The sequence below is a fragment of the Dendropsophus ebraccatus genome, chromosome 3 (assembly GCF_027789765.1).
Source record: "Dendropsophus ebraccatus isolate aDenEbr1 chromosome 3, aDenEbr1.pat, whole genome shotgun sequence".
In the NCBI taxonomy this organism is placed as follows: Eukaryota; Metazoa; Chordata; class Amphibia; order Anura; family Hylidae; genus Dendropsophus; species Dendropsophus ebraccatus.
The window spans coordinates 159,115,445-159,138,456 of NC_091456.1; the positions used below are offsets into that span (position 1 = coordinate 159,115,445).

Sequence of the window (23,012 nt, forward strand, 5' to 3'; positions counted from 1 at the left end):
GTGCTGCTGAATATGCAAGTCTAGCCGCCCTGCAAGAACAGAAAAGATTAAGTGGTTGCAATCTGGTCGGAGGTAGCTACCTGCCTGTAAATTGCACGGGATTAAGCGGGGTTATTGTTTAATTCCAGTAAGCGGAGGATTAATTGTTCTTTCGTCTGTCAGTACAACGCTGGCACTTTTTTTTTTTGTTATAGCTCTTTGGTTTTGTTTTATTTGGATGTCTAAGTTATCCGACTGGTTGTAGCACAAAGAAAGCAAAGAAATATTTCATCATCTGTCATGGGACGTGTTTGGTTAGAGACCTACTTTTGTGTTTTTTATATATATATATATATATATATATATATATATATATATATATATATATATATATATATATATATTATACATACACAGATTTTTTTTTTTACTTTAAAATTGTAAATTTCACTTGTTTTATACAGTGCAGGGGGGGGGGGAAGTTTGAAAGCCTTTGGGTCAGAAGAGAGAGCGCACACTGATCCTCTTATTTACATTCCTGACCGGATAAATACAAACTGGTTTCCTCCCTTAAAGTCCCATAATGGTGGCCTTTAAGGAAATTCTGCAGAGCCGCAATGCAGGCAGGACCCGGCACCTTGAAGGGTTTAGCAATACTTGAAAAGTAATCCTGTACTTTTCGCACCCCCTGCCCTTGTTGCCACAGCTGTGCCTCGCTCATAATGTACCTTTTCAGGCTAAAAGCCTGCAGTGTATGAGCTTTTCCTGTTCCCATTATGTTTTAGTTGGATCCAGAGCTAGTGAGCGCTTCTAAAATAAGCAGATTTTGCTGTTCGCTGCAGAAGTCGGATGTGATTGGAACATTTGAAGGTTTTTTTTTTTTTTTTCTTTTTAAAAATGGCTGCCCCAGTGCCCTGCTTCTGGAATGAATGAGGGGGTTAAAAGAAAGCAGATGTCTGTGCCAGCTGCCATAGGCGTCTTGTAGACATCTTTTCCAATTTATTTTATTTTTTTAACTGATTGTTGTAGTTGTACTAACTGTGTAATGAAAGAGTTTGACATTTGAGTCGAAGAAATTTCTTTTTTATTCATTTTTAACTTTTTGAAATGTACAAATGGTCACCTTTCTTTGAGGACTTGTGGCACTTCTTTTTTTCAATTCTGGTTACTATACACAGCTGCATTTTGAAGCAATGTGAAGTTAAGTTTTGTCTCTGGCTCCCCCTAGCTGTAGGCGCGCACACTGCACACTCCTCTCTTTATAGGCTGGATTGTCTCATTTACTTTAGCTGTAGCCATAACCCATTGCAGCAGGCTTAACACATGACACGGCCTCCTCTCTACCCTAGCCAGATCCGACTTGCATAACATTTGCTCAGACTTGTCAAATATAAAAGTGTTTGCTTACAGTTTACACTTTAACTCTCTGGTTTCTAAGAAGTCAAGAACTAATGGCTTTTGTTTTTTTTTTCTCCTGTAGCTTTCATGCTTCCTGATTTGGCTGAACAGTTCGCACCACCAGAGACGGCTCCACCAGTCCTTGTCAAGCTGTTAGAGACCATAGAAAGAAAAGGTACAGACTGCTCCATCTTCATCTGTCACTTAGCAGCATGACAGTACACAAACTACAACTCCCAGCATGCTGTGATAACATTGAGCATTGTCATCATGGTTTATAGCAGTGTTTCCCAATCTATTGCAGAGCAAGCTGTTGCAAAACTACAACTCTCATCATGACCCAACACCCAAAGGCTTGATGAGAGTTGAAGTTTTGCAACAGCTGGAGAGACATGGATTGCAGAATATTGTAGTGATCACCAAGTTCTGGCTCTTTCTGTTGCAAAGCTACAACTCTCAGCATGCCCTGACAGCCAAGGCATGCTGGGATTTGTAATTTTGCTACAGCTATCATACCTGTATATAAGTTATTCCTGGATATGCAGCCCAGCTTCATTGAAATGAAGGGAGGAGAGCTGTGATACCTTTCAAAACCTGTGTGCACAACTGGCGCTGTTTGTGGAACAGAGCAGCCATGTGTAAATAGTAATCTTCCAGCCCTTTTAAGTTGCAAAGCAGTCTACTGTCCTGCTGCCATCCCTATAACTAGTAGTTACCTGCTTCTCTATAGTTGTGTGTCCCTAACCTTGTTCATCCTGTTGTCTCCTTCAGGCTTGGAGTCCACCACGGTATACAGATCCCAGAGTGGCGTCAGTGTGGCCGAGCTACGTCAGCTCCTCGATTATGGTACGTGCCTATAAGATGCATGATATATGTGATGGCGTAGTTATACTAGATACAATAGGTGATATATCTAGTAGATATATGCTCAGTAGCTTCAGTTTTACCTTAGAAGTCACAGGCAGTCATGCTGAGAATAAATTGCAGTGTTTAGACCCCAAATGATCACTAGAAAGAGCTGGGAGAATAGCCTTTGGCCCATGTCTCGCAGCAGGAGATGGATTCTATAGAAAGTTTATGGAGCCCAATGTAGTAAACAGCACCATGGGGAGAGAAGCACTACTTATTCCAGCAATTGAGGGCCTCTGCACCTGGAGCCTGAACAGTTAAGAATTATTACATGTCTCTGACATGACAGAAGTTTTTGAAGTGACAGTACATTTTTGAACTGTTCAATTTTTTTGCCAGTAGGTGGCGCCAAAATCCACACAATCCAGTTTTACATCATGCCTGATGCTTCCTGACAGGCGTGAGAGATGAGCATAGTCTGCTTTTTTTTTTTTTTTTTTTATTCTTTCCTGTGATCTTTCTGGATTTCGGTAGAAATTTCCAACACTATGAGTGTTCTACAAACACTCTACATTTTCTTCATCTATTTCCTTTGTCTGAATTCCCCTGCGTTTCTCGTAAGAAAAGAAATCTGAAGCTCATTGTTTATTTTCATCTTTTTGGTTTTTTATCCTCCTCCCATTTCTGTAGACTTTAGATCTTTTTTTTTTTTTTTTTTGCCTTGCCTGGAGCCTTCCTTGCCCTTAGAAGGCCGCGCATGTGTTTACACTAAATATTTACCGGCAAAACATAGACTTGTTAAAATCGGCTTCAATAACCTTGTCGCTTGGCTTATTGCATCTTCCTATGCTTCACTTTGCAAACTTTTTTTTTTTTTTATATAGAGACTGCATCAGGTGAATATGAACATTTTGACTTGGCGACCCTGAGCGATGCTGTGAAGAGATACCTGTTGGATCTCCCTAACCCCGTCATTCCAGCCACCACCTACAATGAAATGGTCTCTGCTGTAAGAGGTGAGGCGTCATATAATATATATTTTGCATTTTCAATGTTACCCTTTGGAGAGGAAGCTGCCGTGTGTAATGTTTAACAACACGAAGGTCTCTGTATCTGTGTGCGGAGAGAGGTAATTGTTAACCTTTTTATCAGCGCTGGCGAATGGCGTTGTGTTTGGGGAGGACTCGGTGTTCCAGGTCTGCAGGATTCAGCACCTGCTGCTGCTGGCTGTGCAATGCTTATCTATTCACAAAGTCCACGCAGAACGAATGTAGAGGGCATCTTGGTATCATACCCCCCCAGATCCTAACATTCGGTCACATGCTGCAGAACCGGATGCTGAGCTGATAACCTTCACACAATACCTGGAGGTGCTGCTCCTCAGCCAATGGTCGGTGACTTGTGGCTCCTCCTAAGTTAGTGTGGTCTATAGTCACAGTTTCAGTTCAACATCTTCAGGATCTTCTGTGACTTTGGACTGAGCCTTTCTATATCCTTGCAGAATCCCTGACCTCCGATGACTACGCTCAGCTGCTGAGGAAGATCATCCAGTCTGCTAATGTGCCCCAACAATACTGGCTCACTCTGCAGTACACGCTCAAGCACTTTTATCAACTTTGTCAAAGTTCCAGCAAGAACTTGCTAAGTGCAAAGCTACTGGCAGAAATCTTCAGCCCCCTTCTCTTCAGGAACCAGCTGGGAAGGTAGGCGGCGAGACTCAGCATACGTGACTTGATGCTATATTAGTTTGTACAGCAGTCCTGATTTTTTTTTTTATATTTTCCTCTTTTCTGCATTTTGCAGCACGGACAGTCCAGAATACAGCACTCAGATCCTGGAAGTTCTTATCGCCAGCCAATGGAATGAGCAGCAAGCCGCGCCAGGTACTGCCATTCTTTCACTATCTACGTTTATTGCATTGAAATCTGCCTTTGGGTTTTTTGTTTTTTTTTTAACTTTAAATTCTTAAGGAAAAAAAAAATTGTGACTGCCAGAGGGCCAGCAGCTGCACGATGCGGGTCCTGCTGGTTGTGAGATAGATAGTGATGTACATCTGTGTACACAACATGTAAGCTGCGCCGCCGCTGCAGCTTCTTTTGCTGAAAGACTTTATGTGGTTATTACTTTTTATTGACTTTGTTACTTACCATGACCTTTCAGACTAATGTGATCAGGTGCCAATGTGTGTTTAAGGGTTACATGTGTTCTGGAGAAAATCTGCTGTCAGATGACTTTAGTATAGCTAGATGCTGGTTATACCTATGTATAGGTGATTTGGTTGTAACTTGTTGCAAAAAAATTTATATGGAAGGGTCGTCTCTTAAAGGGGTTTTCTAGGCTGATCTACTGCTGGGTGGATGGGTGCAGTATTGTGCATTAATGGAAGTTACCCAGGATTATAAAAACTTTTGTCCTCATGTTTTGTGTGTGGTATTGCACCTTTTTTTTTCATTGAAGTGAATAGAGCTGTTTTGCATTTTTTTTTTGCTCTTATTGTGGACAGACGCTGCTATCCAGGATTAGTGCAGCTACTTTCTTGCAAAAACAGCGCCACCCTTGTCCTCAGGTTGTGTGCGATATTACAATTCAGCTCCACTACAATGGAACTGAGTGGCTAAATCGCATCCAAAGGACAAGAATGGCGCTGTCTATGGAAGAAAGCAGCCACGTTTAAGTAGAATAGCACCTGTGTATGATACTTGAGCGATTTCATGCAAACCAGTGTACTTGGACAGCCCCTTTTAAAAAGCTTTAAAAGGGTTTATCCAAACGGCAGCCCTCCTTTCCTTAGTTTTGGTGTGGGTTTTGCAGCTCAATTCCATGGAAGTTAATGGAGCTGAATTGTAATACCAAACGCGGCCTGAGGACTGGTGGGGTGCTGTTTATCAAGAAAGTCTATTTCTAATCTTGGACAACCCCTTTAAGTCTGAGTTACAGTTGCGTCCTATCAGTGTGCAAAAAAAAAAACTTTTTTTTCTGCGTGCAAACGTTTACAGCTGGGTTCACACGTAGCCACTGTTCGATTATTGGTGGAATATGTTAAACACTTCTCCAGTTTATGGTGCAGCCCATGCAGTTATGCACGTGGCTCAGCAAGGTACGTGTCAACCCTGCGTACAGAGTCGTGTGCGGGTCAGAACATGGTGAGAATTGGCAGCCTTCCAGGCTAATTCTACTTTTTCCTCCAATAATTACAGGCTCATTGCTCAGCAGACATCTGCTCACGTGCGTCTGGTTACATCCTATGCACTTCCACGTCACTGGGCTTGCCCGCTTTAAGCGTGGGATATTGCACGTATGGCGGCCCACTGGGCCCTAGAGGAAGCTCTCTTTCTACATGGCAGGATGGGTGCATATGTATTTGGAAGGATTTACACTTAAAGGGGTACTGCGGGGGGGGGGGGGGGCTTTTTTTCGATCTGGCCGGGGAGTAGGTGGCTGAGGGCAGCGACGTCCACTCACCTTCCAGGTTCCAGCTGCGGGTCCCATATCGTGACGCTCCGGTCCCCGCTTTCTGGTCGCTGACGCGGGCTTGAGACGTGACGTTTCAAGACCGCTCAGCCAGTCAGTGACTGAGTCTGCCCTCAGCCACCTCCTCCCCGGCCAGATCGAACCCCCCCCCCCCCCCCCCCTCCTCCGGAGTACCACTTGAATGCTACGTGAGAGGCCAGCCGCACACTCCAGGCTGAATGCAGGGGAATGTTACCAATAAACAGACTATATAGAGTCCTGACCCCAGGATAGTCCGGCTGCTAAGGAATCTTTGTGGTTAGCCAGGTGTCTTCCTTTGTTGCTCTGAGGTGATGGATTTATTGGCTGATTGTTGCTGCCCTTTGACCTTTAAGGATTCTAGAACTATGTAGCCATCACTGATATCCTGTATTGGATGAATATATATATATATATATATATATATATATATATATATATACATACATGCACACCTCCATTATAACTAATTCTTTATAAGGCCCGGTTTCATGTCTTACTTTTTGTTGTTCATGTCAAAAGGAGAATTGATTCCATTAAAGAGAAGTAAAATACAGAAGGAAACACAATGTCTTGTATATAAATACTGTTACTATGTTGTCCCTTGGAATACATACTGCTCATGTATGGGAGGGACAGGGAACCTTCTGCCCTCCAGCTGTTGTAAAACTACAGTTCCTATCATGCTTGGACAGCCAAAGGCTGCCCAGGCATGATGGGAATTGTAGTTTTGCAACAGCTGGAGCGCATAGAACAGTGATACCCAACTTGTGGCCTTCCACCTGTTGCAAAACTACAACTCCCATCATGCATGGACAGCTAAAGTTTTGGCTGTCCAGGCATGATGGGAATTGTAGTTTTGCAACAGCTGGAGGGCCACAAGTTTGACGCCTGTGCTGTAGAGGATGCTCTGTGTCCTATGTATCAGTGATGACCACAGCTCCCTTTGCTGTATCGGCTCCGCCTGTATTGTCCTCAGTTTTTCGGAGACCTGAATTATGGCGCGGCAGGGCGTGTCTGTTTATAGAGTCACTGTTTGATAACACAGGTCGTGTTGTGCCTTCCTACCCGAGGCCAGTCAGCAGACGCGCTTATGTATTCTTAGTCCGTATCATTTACATCTATAATTGAGCTGTAAACCAAGAGCTGTTTGTACATATTTTCTGTGTGGCCCTGAGACACGCCGTACCGCAGGGTAAAGCATCCATACATCTGTCCTCGGCTGCACTCTCCTGGCCGTACATCGGCAAAAGGTGTTACAAAATGCAAAAGTCCCTAGGCTCCTTTGCTTAAAGTGACACTGTCACCCCCTTTTGTGCATTCTGACTTCTCTACACAGGTGTAATGGGTAAATTTAGCGTTTTTCACACCTTATTTCATATCATACGTCATGGTGCTTGTTCAAGTAAAAAGTGTCCTTTTATCAACTTCAGATTGTATTAAGTGGGCGTGGCCTCGCGACATTAGCGCCACTTAGCCATGCCCACAACGGCACAGTCGACCCTGCCTCCTTGACGCCCATTGGTTGGCCGACATAAAGGGGGTGGAGTCTAGACCTTTCGGCCAGCCTGTTCCAATGGCTGTCGAGGGGGTGGGGCCAACTGTGGTGTTGTGGGCGGGGCCAAGTGGCGCTAATGCCACGAGGCCCCGCCCACTTTACACAATCTGCAGTTGATAAAAGATTACTTTTTACTTGAACAAGCACCATGACGTATGATATAAAATAAGGTATGAAAACCACTAAATTTACCCTTTACACCTGTGTAGAGATGTCAGAATGCAAAAAAGAGTTGACAGTGTCACTTTAAGTCTTTATATTTTATTATTATTTATTTTTTATGCTGCATGTTTTCACTTGTCTCCCATGATGTTGTTACTACTTCAGTGCAAAGTAGTTAATTTCCTAAACTAACATCCTATTTTTCAGCGCACTCCTTTTATTCTTTCATACGTTTTGCATCATTTTAGAAGAAACTTTCCGTTTTCTGTATATTTCACTATAGAGCTGGTCATACCCACTTTGACCTGCAGATGGAGCCCTTTAGCAAGTTTAATCGCATCCAAGTCTTTGTTCTTGGTTGCAAGACATGAAGTCATTCCCTGAGTGTAACTCGAGACTCCATGATAGCGACCAGAGCGCTTGCTTTGTATCAACTACAGTAACTTTATAAGAAATACTGTCCCTTTAAGTAAATCTGTGCCCCGCAGGCTGGGTAGCTGAGAAAGTGTAATAATGATTGTGAAGGGTTGAGACGAGGTTATCGAAGCTCTATGGGTACAGATTAAAGATTTTGCAATATATTCTGGATTATATTGCATTGTATTGGGCTGCCGCATGTTATAAGCGTGTTAGACGCTGCTTCATTTATCATAGACAATCCTTGGCATTGTGCTCCAGCATCAGTTCAGTTTGGCCATCTGCCTGCCATAAGACGGGGGAGGAGGGGGATCATCGCTGCACATGGCGTCATGAAATCTAGTTCAGGCTGAGCTGACATGTTAGCTTGTGCCCTTTGTCATAAGCCGCAGCACACTCGTGATAGGGGAATACGTGCAGAACAATGCACAATCTGTAAACCGATTAGTCACGGCTTCTGCATGTGCCGGCAGCGCAGGGGTTAACCTCTTGCAGGGTACCTGTTCTGGTCTTGGATCGTGGAGTGGATTTGCGGTATTGAGGGGGGGTGGTATACGGACATGTCGGTCTTTCTTGGAGGTATAAACTATTTATACTTTTATGTTCTTTGTCTGAAATTGACCACATTCAGGAAGTGGTTCAGTCTAGAGATAAAGTCTGCTGCTGCTGCTCCCCCCTGTACTTGAGCCCTGCTCCTCGCCCGTCAGTGACAGCGGCTATTTTAAGCCCCCGCACAATAGTCGTCTCAGTTACTGAGCTAAAAGCAGTGCGCACCCTGCAGCAGCAGCCACTTGTTAGCTGATGACAGCTTCCCGGGTGATTGACAGCCTCTTCTATACCCTCCCCTCCCCCCCTCCTCTTAAATCCCTAGCTCAGCAAATATTTGAACCTGCTTGAGTTAATCATGAAACTGAGATCTTTATCTGGGAGAGACGTGCGAGCCAGCGGCTCTTCCCCCTCCCCTCCCTGCCAGCGCTGCTGCTCTCAGATCGCCTTCACTTTTTAATCATTAACTCCGAATGAAGGACTAGATTCCAGCGCACGGGCTCTGCCGTCTGATTTCTGAGCCGCCCGGAGGAACTGGCGCTGCCGCCACCTCGCCTATGGGATATTAAGGGCTTTTTTGGACCTTATTCGACTCCTCAGATTTGGATTACTTATAAGCACTTTATTTTTATTTATTTTTTTATCCTGGGAATTGCTTGATTTTTTTTTTTTTTCCTCTTGGATTTTTTTTCTTATTTCAATTTTTTCTGGATTTATTGATTTTTGTAAAAAAAAAATTTTTTAAAAACTGAGGACCATGCACGACATTATGGGTAAGTACACAGTTCCCTTGTACATTGCATTTCCTAGTGCGACACGTTGCTTCTTAAATCGCCGTCTTTTCTCTACTTTTTTTGTTAGGGAGGAAGGGGTTAAACTGTGGTCACGCTTTGCCTGCATCCATCACTTCGCTGAGACAGTGGAAATCTACCTGTCTCTTCCCTCTTACCCATGCTGCTTAACATAGACATTCCCAGCAAGCTAGACTGGTTTGGCGTGCACGCTCGCCTGCTCATGTAAATGTGACAGAGGGCTTGACTGGCTTTTAACACTTTCTAGTAAGTGTCCCCAGTGAGCGCACAACTTCTCGTAGTTGGGATCTTGGTTGGAGGGGGGGTCCTGCAGGAATGCAGCAAGGACCCGCATCATGTGATTGATACCTCCTATAGGGGGTGTGTAGGCTAGTGCACGTTGCACATGGTCACATTATGCCGGCTAGCATACATGCTTTGTGTTATGCTGCTTCAGCTGCCTTTGTCTTGTCCGGTCAGCTACAAGCACCCGGGACATGCCTGGACGTACATGTGCCGACACCGGAGAGAAGAAAGGAAAGTGTCAATGGTACGTGCCGCAGGGGATCAGCTCATCAGGCTGCCTGCCATGGACTGTACCATTTCACACGCTCATAAAACAGGGGAATTACGTCGTGCAAGTAACGTTATCAGATGCAGCAGCCAAGGAGGGGAAGGGGGAAAAAAAAAACCTTTTTATTATTTTTTTTCGTGGTGCTGTCAGATGCAAAATCTGACTCTAAGGTTGGTGTGAGAGACAGGAGTGGCTGATGAGTGGTCCATGGGATTGGCCGGCTCTGATGATGATGTAATAGGTTTCTGTGCAGCCCCTTAAAGGTTTTTAAATGAATTCCAAGACACCATTTCAGCGCAGGGCTTTAGATGTCATTACGATGTGCAACACTATGTGGAGCCTGGATGAAGGGGTCTCACAATGTGATGCGTCTGACCCACATTTCGCAGGCGATCTGATATTTTATATAGAGATGGATGCTCCAGGTATAGTCGCTGTAGTGTGTATCCTTCTTTTTCTCCTCTTTGTTCTTTGCACTTCTCTCCCTTTTGTTAGCAGACAGTGGAGTTGCGTGCAGCGATCTCCCGGAGAGCCTATTGTTCGCAAGACTCGGCATGGGGGGCCGGGGCGCTCCAGGGGTTAAACCCAGTGCTTTTTGTTGCGTTCAGCTGCTGCGATGATACTGAGCCAGATTAAAATGTCGTCTTTTTATACGGGGATTAGCGGCAGGCGTATCTGGGTCACAGATTGATGCTTTTAGCACAGTTTGACTTGGTCAGAGGTATTGATGTTTAAGCAGTTTTTTTTTTTTCTTTTTCATCTATAAAGTACTACTTTGAGCCCCCATGTTGTAGTCACCTGCTTCTGCCTAGCAACATGGTGCAATGTATAGGTTGCAAATTTTATTGCATTTGAGCTTTTTTATTTTATTTTTATTTATCTTTTTTGTCTTTTTTTTTTTTTTTTAGCACTGCCTCCAAAACCTCCTAAATCCACCACTGCTGTAACAAACAACGGTACTAACCACAGTATGTCTCTGCAAGATGCCGAATGGTACTGGGGCGATATCTCAAGGTAATGCCAATCCCATTGTTCGCTTCTCTGCTGTGCTGTCTATGTAGGACTTGTAGTCGCACTTCCTTAGGAGTGATGCAATCCTTTAATTGATTGCTGTGAACATCTGTAGAGAAGGACCTGAGTGAGGAATCGAGTAAATATAGAAGTTTCTGTTCAGCCACTTAGGATTCCATGTAACACCCACTTATGGGTTAAGTGTCAGGCTACTTGACTGCCTCAGGCTCCTGACCGAGTGAATAGTCAAGAATAGTTGTCAGAACGAGTTGTATTGGCCAGCAAATGGCTATATCCTATTGCAAAAACTCTGACCCCTGTCTAGACGCGTGGTTAGTACTGCACTCCATTGACTATTAACCCAGTGGAAGTCTAATGTCATACATGATGTTTCACCACAGGGAGGAAGTGAACGAGAAACTTCGAGATACCACTGATGGTACCTACTTGGTACGAGATGCATCTACCAAAATGCATGGGGACTACACACTTACACTAAGGTAAGCCGGATACTATATGTGATGATGCCTGTAGTTATTGCAACATCTCTTATCCTATCTATATCACTAACCCCCGGTATTGCGTTCCCTTTCAGGAAAGGGGGAAACAACAAACTCATTAAAATATTTCATCGGGATGGAAAATATGGCTTCTCCGACCCGCTGACGTTCAACTCGGTGGTCGAGCTGATCAACCACTACCGGAATGAGTCTTTGGCCCAGTACAATCCTAAACTAGACGTTAGGCTCTCATTTCCAGTATCCAGGTTCCAACAGGTAACTTATACCTTGTGGCCTCCCAACAGAAGACCCTGTAAGTGGTAGAAGAGTGTGAAGGAGTCACTAATGTTCCCTTTTTGTTCTTTTGAAGGATCAAGTAGTGAAAGAAGACAGTATTGAAGCTGTCGGGAAGAAGTTGCATGAATATAACCTCCAGTTCCAAGAAAAGAACCAGGAGTATGATAGGCTGTATGAGGACTATACAAGGACTTCTCAGGTAAGGCTTTACATTGCTTGGAAACTTCTAAAAAGTTGTTTAAGTTTCTCAGACTGTCATGGCATATCCCATAAGGGGCGAAATGGTAGAATTGTATGGTATATCCAATAAGGGGTCAGGTGGTAGAATTGTATGGCATATCCAGTAAGGGTCTGAGTGGTAGAATTGTATGGAGTATTCAATAAGGGGCCAGGTGGTAGAATTGTATGGAGTATCCAATAAGGGGCCAGGTGGTAGAATTGTATGGCATATCCAGTACGGGGCTGAGTGATAGAATTGTATGGATTATCCAATAAGGGGCCACGTGGTAGAATTGAATGGAGTATCCAATAAGGGGTTAAATGATGACATTGTATGATGTACCCAGTAAGGGGCTGAGTCATAGACTTGTATGGTGTATACAGTAAGGGGCTAGGGGGTAGAATCGTATGATGTGTCCATAAGGAACTATGTGGTAGAATTGTATGGCTTATCCAGTAAGGAGCTGAGTTATAGAATTGTATGATGTATCCAGTAAGGGGCTAGGTGGTAGGACTGTATGATGTATCCAATAAGGTAGTAGTGTACGGCATATCCAATAAGGGGTCAGGTCGTAGAATTGTGTGACCTATCCAATAAAGAGGCTAAGTGATAGAATTGTATGATGTATTCAGTAAGGGGGGTAAGTTATACAGTCCTACCACATAGCCCCTTACTGGATACGTCAGACGTATCCAATAAGGGGCTGAGTGGTAGAATTGTATAGTGTATCCAGTAAGGGGTCAGGTGGTAGAATTGCATGACGTATCCAATAAAGAGGCTAAGTGATAGGATTGTATGATGTATCCCGTAAGGGGCTAAGTTGTAACCTATCCAACACTGATGTCTACAGGAAATCCAAATGAAAAGAACAGCCATCGAAGCTTTTAATGAAACCATTAAAATATTCGAGGAACAGTGTCAGACCCAGGAGAAGTACAGCAGGGAGTACATCGAGAAGTTCAAAAGGGAGGGGAATGAGAAGGAGATTCAGAGGTAAGTCCTGTCAGGGTCCCCTTAGCCAAGGAAGAATACTTAGGGAGCGGCCTAGTTCCTGAACATCAGATGTTACTCTCCGCTAACCTTGTAATTTTTCTGTATTGGTAAAACATTCCTTTTGTTTTCTTTTGTAGAATTCTTCATAACTATGAAAAATTAAAATCTCGAATCAGCGAGATTGTCGACAGTAAAAGAAGACTGGAGGAAGACCTGAAGAAGCAGGCTGCTGAATATCGGGAGATTGACAAGCGTATGAATAGTATTAAACCAGACTTGATACAGCTGAGGAAGACCAGAGATCAGTACTTACTGTAAGTCCCTCCAGCATTGTGATCCCTATTGTGTGAAGCTTTGCCTGACTGATGCTGTGTACAGGACGTCAGGCCTCCAAACTCATATTTGTCTCCTTTGTACTATAGGTGGTTGACACAGAAAGGAGTAAGGCAGAAGAAGCTGAACGAGTGGCTGGGCACGGAGAACACGGAAGAGTAAGTGTCTATAGCTTTTGTCTCTATGAGAGTGGAGGGGGCTTCTTGTGTACATTCATGTTTGTTTGGGACCCCACCATACTGTATAAGTTAGCAATGCAAGCAGTTTTATTACCATGGAGAGCTCACTGTTATGTCCAAGTTATACTAAGTCTAGGTTTTCTTTGGTTCTTACTCTTGAAGATCCCATAGTGTAAATACTCATTGTAGCTTTCCTATGGTTAAAGTACACTTAAAGGCATTGTGAGGGTAAGAAAAACATAGCTGCCCTATTCCAGAAATAGCACCACTCTCCACTGTCCTCATTTTGTGTGTGGTATCACAGCCCAGTTCCATTGAAGTTAATGGAGCTGAGTTGTAATACCACACACAACCTGAGGACAGAGTTGGCACGGTTTCCCTAACCCTGGACAAACTCTTTATGGGAGTTTTCCAGGGATTTAAGAAATAAACCTATAAACAGAAAAACGTTATAAAATTAAAAATCTATATTACTTACCTGATATATCCTCCACCGATCCATCCCCTGCTGTGATGAGGCGCTATACATCTACATGATCATTGCAGACAGTCGCTGAGGCCAGTGGTTGGCTGCAATGGTCATGTGGATATGCAACATATCATTGCTGAAAGAATTTAAACATAGACTGGTGGAGAGGTTGCTCTGAAGTCAACTTAAGTCAGACAGTTATATAGGATTGTAATTTTCTTCTTTTTAAAAATTTCAAGTCTTCCAGTACTTATCAGCTGTTGTATGTCCTGAAGGAAGTGGTGTATTTCTAGTCTGACACAGTGCTCTCTGCTGCCACCTCGGTCCATGTCAGGAACTGTCCAGAGCAGGAGAGATTTTCAATGGGGATTTGCTACTACCTTGGACAGTTCCTGTCTCAGACAGAGATGGCAGCAGAAAGCTCTGTGTCACACTGAAAAGAATCCACCACTTTCTGCAGGGCATACAGCAGCTGATAAGTACTAGAAGACTTGAGATTTTTAAATAGTAATAAATTACAAATCTATATAACTGTCTGACATCAATTGATTTGTTTGCTTGAGTACTCCTTTAAAGTCTCCTTTTAATGCAGGCAGGAGACCTCTTTGCCTTCCTAGCGTGAAGGAACAATGACGTGTTCTGACACCCTGAGGTCTCGCAGCGATAAAGTGCAGCAGTTCAGAGTCTATCTAGATGTGGATTTATCTGGCTGCTGTACCAGCTAGAGCATGTCATTGCATAATAGGCTACGTGTGGCTGCCCAGCTATCCGCCTAAGACACAGCAGAGCTGAAGTTGTCAATTAAAGGATTCTTATGCGCGTCATAACCCCGGCTCAAGATAGCCGACACCATATCTATTGAATGTATTGCTGCTGTATACTCTCTGAATCATTGAACTAAATGAGTTGTTCTCTTTTACCCCCTTTCTAGTCAGTACTCTACGGTGGAAGATGAGGATTTACCTCACCACGACGAAAGGACGTGGAATGTAGGGAATATTAACAGAAATCAAGCCGAGAGCCTGTTACGTGGAAAGCGCGACGGAACATTCCTTGTACGGGAGAGCAGCAAGCAAGGGTGCTACGCCTGCTCTGTAGTGTATGTATCCCTTTACTCTACCCACAAACACCTATCCGCCATGTTGTTTAGACCAGTTTACTCATGATTTTTTTTTTTTCCCCCCTATTGCAGAGCGGATGGGGAGGTCAAGCACTGCGTCATCAACAAAACCCTTACTGGCTATGGATTTGCAGAACCATACAACTTATATAACTCTCTGAAAGAACTGGTGCTACATTACCAACACACGTCACTTGTACAGCACAATGACTCTCTGAACGTCACACTAGCATACCCAGTATATGCACAGCAGAGGCGATGAGCACCTAAACAAAACTCTCTGGAGTCTGTTCCCTCGTCGACGACAAAAACAAAAAAAAGTTTGATGCCAGTTTGGGCGTTATAACAAAGGAAAACTAAAATCCTAATAAAAAGCTCCCTCGTCCGCCTACTTCACAAGATTGAGCTGCAGTATCAAAGCTACCTTCAGATGAGACAAGAGCTTTCTTTCCGCCATGGAAGCAAGGAGATGAGTGTTAAAGCTGTGAATGTATGTTTCTAAGCTATTGTGCTCGCTTTGTAAGATCGGGGAAAGCACAGCAAACAGAAAGATATGCTATTATAAGCCTATCTCCCGGCCTGCAGGTACCTCGAGGCCTTCACCATGGTGCTTGTTTACGTTCTATTGAAGCTTTACCAGCTTGAATGTTGGTCACCGCAGATCCAAGAAGCCAAGGTGTCTTTTTGCTAGAAGCGTACTGTTTTCTTCATTTTTTTTTTTTTTTTTTTTTTTTTTCGTAATAAAAAGGGGGGGGGGGGGGGAATACCGTTCCATAACAAGCCTAACAAGGACCAGTGACAAATTGCTAAGTGGATCTTATCCCCCCACACACAGCCTTGTGGATTGTTTCATTTCCCCCCCCCCCCCCAAAAAAAAAAAAGATTACAAATGTAGCAGAACGGCACTTCGGGAGAAATTTTTTTGGAATAATGGAACCTTTATGAATTTTTGCTTTCACCCAAGCAAAAAGAAAAAAGTGCCAGGAAGTGTTTTATTAAAAACTTTATGATGGGGAAAAAAAAAAGAATTCTGTTAAAAGAACCTATTTAATATGGACGATGACAAGATGGAAACTGATAAACAGTATATATATAAATATATAAATATATATATGTACATAGCAATGAGGACAAGCTATTGAAAAGAAACCTATCAATACCAAACTGTCTTTTTATTTTGCTGACTGCTGAATCCTTAATGCTATGCAACATCCATTTTCTTTAAGCTGTTTTTTTTTTATACGTACCGACGACATACCTTTCTGTCCATGAAATGTTACTTTTTTTGTTTTGTTTGTTTTTAGTTCATTTTTGTGTTTAAGAAACGTGTAGAGAACGTTGGTCGGGGGGGGAGGGGTAGGAGTTTGAATGGTAATAGCTGAGGTGAAGAGAATCATGGGAACTTTAAACAAGAGCTATTTTACCGTAAAAAAAACAAAAACCTTGTATAGAGTTAACTTGGCTTTTAGGCCCAAGATTAAAGAAGAAGAAATTAAATTCAGAAATTCATTACAGATATTTGATTAAATGCATTGTTGGGCGGTGCCTGATAAAGCTTCAAAGCTGCTTTTTTAAGAAAAAGAAAAAAATAAACCTTAAACATATATATAAATATATAAACATAATAAATCAGAGTTTGACAGTGTTTTATTATGGTTTGTTTCTAATTATGGTACTTGGCGATGTGCTTTGGGGCATTCTTGTCCTCTGTCCTTACTACTTTGTGACTTGGGTTAGAAAGCCTGCACAAACTTTCTGCCCTCCTGCTCAATATGAACGTGACAAATCCCCAATCATTTCAATTGTGTAGCATGCTAACCCTGCCGTACGTAAACTTCATCCGCATTAGTTTTTAGGAGACTCTTTTAAGACGTGTTGAGAATCAGGCTTTTTGGGAGGAAGGGCAAACTTTTTTTTTTTTTTTTTTTTTTTTGTTTTGCCTTGTAAAAATTTTTACCTAAATGTCTGCCCTTCATATATCTTATTTGGAAAAGATTACAGATGAGCATGGAATACTGTGGGATACAAACATCATCGATGTACCTCTTCTTTTTTTTTTTGTCCCTCTAACTTTCTTGGCACTTTCTTCGCTGCTCCTTCACAGACCAATTGTTTTAAGTGTATCCTGGCTCTGGAAAGCAGTGACTCGTACCGCTTGAGTTTTGTATTCTATAGTATTTGCAGTTGCCTGCCTTTGTAGTATTTGCTGACATTATCCAGTCGCCTATGTGATTATCTTACATTAGTCCCTGTACATTGCTTTTACCTTTTTAAGACCAGGGTGAATTGTGCTCGGTATTCTTCATCCAAGTTTGTTGAATTTGCCAGCTATCTCCGGCTTCAGAATACTTAAGGGGGTGGAGATGAGCTTTTTATTATTACAGTACATGATGTATTCTGGGGGAAAAAACTTTAATAATGTCGGGGTCTGTATTTTTCCAGACTCCCGTCTTTATTTTATAGCAAATTTTTGGCTTCTGTAGATTAAGTCAATGTTACGTCATCACGGTAAACCATCGCTATCTAAATTTTTTTTAATCTGTAAACTTTCTGGAAATCATGCGGCCCGGTCAATTGTGCAAGTTGTTCCACGGCTAGGAGCTATTTGGTACTTGGATTATGCACCATATTATAAGTTAAGGTGGTAAGATTAGTTTTCTCCTTAAGACTCTGGGAAAAGTATACTTGACTTAAGTCCCGATCTAAGCCATACCTTTTTTTTTTTCCCCCCTCCCCTAAACTTGTTTGTAGTTTTAATCTCTCATACCGCTAAATAGGTGAATGGAAGAGGTTTTCATAAGATAGAATGAAATAAGTTTATGAATTGCACATGCACTATTCACCAGATTCAAGGTACACCATGCAGATTTCTGAAGCACAATGTATTCAAGTTTCAACGAGGAAAAATGTAAATTAAATGTATATTGTAAGAGGGATCTATAGGCTGGATGGATCGAAGTGGGCTGTCCAGGTTTAGAAAAAGATGTCCGCTTTATTCCCCAGAAACCAACCCCATACTGATAATGCAACTGTTCCCTGTTTAAGTGAATGGGACAAAGTTGCACTACCAGCCATGAACACAAGTGGTGCTGTTGAAAAAGCATTTTTTTCTTAACATGGACTACTCCTTCAAAGACAACCTGATTATTCTTGGTAGGATTGGTCTTCATGGCCGCTAAATTTACGATACAAGTCGATGCAATAGGAAAAGGGGGTTTCTTTCATTTTTTTTTTTTTCCTGAAGTGTGAATATCACCCTTGTTCTACAATACCAACATGTTGTTGTATGTCCTATTGATGCATTTATAAGCATAGAGCAGGTGTTCTAGATGGTAACTTGTATTATTGCTTTGGTGGTTCTCTCTATCCAGGCAACCTTCAGCACTCTAAACAGCGCTGATCTAATGTTCTGTATGGTGCTCAGCTCAAAAAGGTGCTGACCACCAATAAAGCAAATAATGGAGTGCCAAAGCCTACCTGTCCCTACTGTGAATTGCCATTTCAACCCAATTTACCTAAAACGCAAGTCTATCCGCTATGTGGAGGGACAGTGTCCACTGTTAGAACTTAAGATATCTGAGTAAACTCGCTCAATACCAAACAATTGGGATCTCTAACTAGCCATAAGTTTCCAAGTGGCCGGCCTCACGGAATATCGCCATTTTGGAACGATCTCAGATATCTTCAGTTTGGGAGGGTTGCGTAAACATTTGCATCTATAGTATATACTTGTGAATGTCAGTAGATGCTCCTTCATGTAAAGGCACTTATCTTTTAGGGTTTAGTTTACATTGAACTAGAGTTGTTGAAGTCTCATTTCCAGTCCGGACAGTCCACGATATATTATAGGCTTGGTCACGCATGGTTGTCTATTTTTCGGGCAGACCTCTTTAACGTGGTGTTCAGGATCTTCTTTTTTTTGGAAATGGGCAGCATCGTGCTCATTGCCTGGCAGAGGCGAAACATGCCAAATTTTATATCCTTAAAGAACAGCTTAATGCGTCAATATTTCTGACTCGCTATGTCAATGACTTCATATTATTTGTCACCGTATGACTGCATTAGCTGCCCAATGTGCTGCTATTTTTTTATTCCTATTTCAAACAAAAATTATGTTCAATGTTTATACGACATTAAAAAAAAATTACTTTGTTAAACATCAATAATTCTTTGGTCTTTTGTTTGGGAGGAAAGGATGGTTAGTAGTTATTTGCCTTTACAAGGCAATTAATAAAGTTGTGCCTCTGAAACTTTGAGCTATAGCTTTGATAAAGCTCCGTGTCTCGTTTTAAGTTGCTTTAAAACATTGTATTAGACCTTCAAACAAAATAAAGATTGTTTTGAAAACTGACTTGTGTGTGTGTGAGCCGCGCTCTGTTATTCCAATAGGTTAAAACCGAATCCCAAAGTTGCTGATAATGGACCTATACATTTAGGGGGACATTCACGTGTTTCGTAAATACAGATGATGTGCTACGCACCGGAATTCGGAACTCCCACCATCCTCATTCATTAGGATGCCGGGAGATCTGAAAAAGTTTGTCTTTGCGCTACTGTACTGACACAGCATGTCAGTACAGTAGCAGGAAGATGTAAACAGTTTTGGAGCTCCTGGCATCATAATTAATGATGGTGGCGGGAACTCTGAATTCCATTCTGTAGCACATCATCTGTATTTATAGACCTTGCACAGAACTAGTAAATGCCCCTTTTGAACACTCTTAGCATGACTGATACTGTCATAGGACAAACCATGACTTGTTTGGAGGTGTTTGAATCATGCACCACCCACCCAGGCATTTCAGTAGGCATAACAGTTGATTTGAACTGCATAGAGTGTTCCTTTTAAGGTGTCATAATATTTTTAAAAAACACTTTTGAAAGGTCCTGGTAACAGAGTACAGTGAAACGTTACGCGAACATTCAAACGTTTTCCCTGTTCCCGGCATGATATTAATATGTCATGCCGTGCGGGGAATACTGCAGGACAGGGAATCTACGTCCATGCCCTCCGTGATTGACAGAGGGAGCACCGATTGTGTGACTGCGGCCTAATGCCATGTTCACATTTGGTATAACACCGCCGTTCTGTGACCCGGCCGGATCACAGAACAGCCGGTGTTACTGAAGATCATACTGCAGTTCCGACCGGATGATCTTCATTTCTTCAGATGCGGGCACATCCTTGCGCACCCGCATCCCAATTCGCCACTGCACAAAATGTAGCGTGCGGCTCCACTCCCGCTCCATTGTGTGAACTGACAGGTTCTCTGCGGCCGCTGTTCAATGAATAACGGCTGCAGAAAACTCATGCCAGTTTTTTGTAATGCCGCTAGCGATCCCGGACATAGCGTATATGTGTATACACTCCAGCTGGGATTCCCTCTAACTGCACTGCACATAGGTTGTGTAGTAATCTTGTGTTGTGTGAACATAGCGCAAGTCTGCATCCATCTTCTCCAGGCAGCGGGAGTCAAATGACAATTGTTCCGGTTCAGGCAAACACGAATATTCAGCAAGTTCACACAACGCTAATTTTAACGAAACACTTAATGGGTTTAAACTCTTCTGAACATGTGACTCTTAATGCTCAGTTATGCTACTTAGCCATTTGCCAAATATCCCCTCACAATCTAAAAAATTTAAAGTTTTAGTTCTACACCTGCCACCTTTCAGGCTAAAGTTCATGAAGTTTTGTTGTAAAAGTTATAAAGTTGTTGTGAGATTGAGCCATCAAGCCTTCAGCTAAAACATTAAGGGGTTGTCCAGCCAACTGCAAAAAATTGCTTTTTACCATCATCCAGTCCCTGCAGCTGCCACTCCAGTGCTCTTGGCCCTCTGCTTCTTTAGTATGTGTGCGGTCTACACACACACACACACACACACACACACACACACTGCTGCAGCCATAGCACACTGAAGGGAAATACAAAATCTTTTCCCAGAGAGAAAACACTACATTGAGGACAAAGGTGACTGCTACACTTCTTGTGGCTTCTCCTTCTCTATATTACACAGGATATCTTCATATTACATTGCTGCTCATTTACAACCATCCAGGAAGAGAACAGCACAGATCTACCCCCAAACAATGGACTCTTCCAGCTCAGACACAAACTGCCAAAAAGTGACCGACAACCTCTCCCCAATCACCCATATCTAATAGGGCCAGTGCTTTATTACTGATACCTGGAGGATATAAATAAGGGGCTTAGATTTATAGAACATAAACTATATTAATGAGGAAAATTAATAAAATTCATATACAAATTCAATTATAAAATTTTGCAAGAATTTTTTGAAGGTGGAGTCGGTATATTTTTCCGACTGTCTGTGGGACTTCCAGCAATTCTATAGGCCGTTTCTTTTTAAATGTGTAACCTGCTGCCGGCATGGAGTCATAGTTACTGTTTAAGTGGCTCTGGCTCTCCTTGGAATCAGTCCAATTTGAGATTGTCATTGGGTCAGAGTGACATTTTTTGAAACAAATTTATTAAGTAGGGTTTTTAATCATTTTACTCCGCTTCACTGGAAAGCATAACGTATTTCTAAGTTATGAAGGACATTGGTGGTTTTTTATCAGGAAATCATCCTTATGCATGAAGGTTGGTCTTGGCAGTGATTTCTGAACGGTGTCCTTCACCCGCTTGTCATATCTGAACTTGGGGCCAGTAGGCACTCTTTCCTAATCCCATGGAACACATTCTAATGCATTGAATAAATACAGCAAGCTGAGTATTGCTCAAACATGAAGAAATTGCTGGAATCCAGAGAAGCTTACAAATTAATTTGAGGTAATATATGGAGGTCATCACTAATGCATGAGTTAGGATAGAGAGGGGTTTTTTTAATCATAAAAACAGGGAAAAGAGTCACTGGTGGAGATAATGAATGATTCTTGACACAGAAATTATATATTTTTTTTTCTATGTAATATTTCCATATAATTAAACACAGAGATGGGAGCAACTCAACCATGCTTGAGTCAGTTTGTTTGGCTTTTGAATACCGGTGGCTGAAAAAGTTGCCTATGGCTGTATCTATATTTTCCCGGGCTCCCTAGGGCTGCATCCAACTTCTTAAGCCACCAGTATTCACATGCCAAACAATCGGACACGCGTTTCGCTTATCTCTAGTCATTACCCTTTCCAAATGGAATTTCCTGATTCCAATGAATCTCAGTAGATTTGCTCAGCTCCGTATAGATGTCCGTATGGGTTGTATTTACTTGGAAATCCTGGTATACGTTGAATCTTTCAGGTACATCCTAGCTGGTTAGTCATCTCTTTAATTTAACCATAAGTGAAACAGATCAGGGAGACCAGCCAAAGATGACACTGCCGGCTGCTAGTTAACTAGTTAAAGCGCTCAATGCAGTGAAAGCCTAGGTGCATTGCCCCCTGGGAAACATGAATATGCAAAAGAAGAGCCCGTAGAGTCTCCAAGCACAGGACTAGCCTGATTTTCCTCCTTTAAGGAAACCACCAAAACCATCATATCAAGTGGCCCTATAAGTCAATGTAATGACAAGGGGAAAACCAAGGCCAGGCTTCCATCCACATACAGCTGTTTCAGGGTGTTGCCCCTCATCTGTGTGGAGCAGGATTCTAGCTAGGTGGGAGCAATAGAGCCATAGAAGAAACAGATCGCTGATCTCAGGGAGACCAGTCAAACGATGACACTGCCAGCTGCTAGCTGCTAGTGAAAGCGCTCAATGCAGTGAAATCCTAGGTGCATTGCCCCCTGGGAAACATAAATATGCAAAAGCAGAGCCCGTGGAGCCTCATTGAAGAGTTTTGCAACACAGGACTAACCAGATATCCCTCCGGAAAGGACCCAGCCAAGGGGTGGCTCCTGTAAGAAAACCACCAAAACCACCAGTATTGACATGCCAAACAATCGGACTCGAGCATACTCGAGTTTCGCTCATCTCTGGTTAGTCATCTCTTTAATTTAACAGAATGGATAAAACTTTACCTACACTATTAAAAACACCTTTATGGTGCGTTCACACCTACAGGATCTGCAGCTGATTTTCTGCAGCAGATTTCATTTAAATAACTGAACACAGCATCAGAGCTGCTGCAGATCCTGTAGGTGTGAACGCACCCTTAGTGAAGGGGTCAC

At 42.6% G+C, this 23,012-nt stretch overlaps 1 protein-coding gene across 3 annotated transcripts in view; it reads left to right on the plus strand.

The window, feature by feature from the left end:
* Positions 1 to 19,236, plus strand: part of PIK3R1 (phosphoinositide-3-kinase regulatory subunit 1) — a 40,141-nt gene extending 20,905 nt beyond the window's left edge. Inside the window, exons 2-15 of one of the 3 annotated variants that reach the window (XM_069962994.1) lie at positions 1,460 to 1,552; positions 2,149 to 2,223; positions 3,111 to 3,242; positions 3,728 to 3,929; positions 4,030 to 4,109; positions 10,672 to 10,777; positions 11,176 to 11,274; positions 11,370 to 11,550; positions 11,645 to 11,770; positions 12,642 to 12,784; positions 12,922 to 13,098; positions 13,207 to 13,275; positions 14,697 to 14,864; positions 14,958 to 19,236. In XM_069962994.1, the coding sequence (XP_069819095.1) occupies positions 1,460 to 1,552; positions 2,149 to 2,223; positions 3,111 to 3,242; positions 3,728 to 3,929; positions 4,030 to 4,109; positions 10,672 to 10,777; positions 11,176 to 11,274; positions 11,370 to 11,550; positions 11,645 to 11,770; positions 12,642 to 12,784; positions 12,922 to 13,098; positions 13,207 to 13,275; positions 14,697 to 14,864; positions 14,958 to 15,147 (1,841 nt within the window). In that variant the 3' untranslated portion in view covers positions 15,148 to 19,236. Of the gene's footprint in view, positions 1 to 1,459; positions 1,553 to 2,148; positions 2,224 to 3,110; positions 3,243 to 3,727; positions 3,930 to 4,029; positions 4,110 to 8,891; positions 9,172 to 10,067; positions 10,189 to 10,671; positions 10,778 to 11,175; positions 11,275 to 11,369; positions 11,551 to 11,644; positions 11,771 to 12,641; positions 12,785 to 12,921; positions 13,099 to 13,206; positions 13,276 to 14,696; positions 14,865 to 14,957 lie in introns of those variants that run through there. The other 2 variants (XM_069962996.1, XM_069962995.1) reach the window with 2 other exon arrangements.
* The last annotated feature ends 3,776 nt before the right edge of the window (positions 19,237 to 23,012 follow it).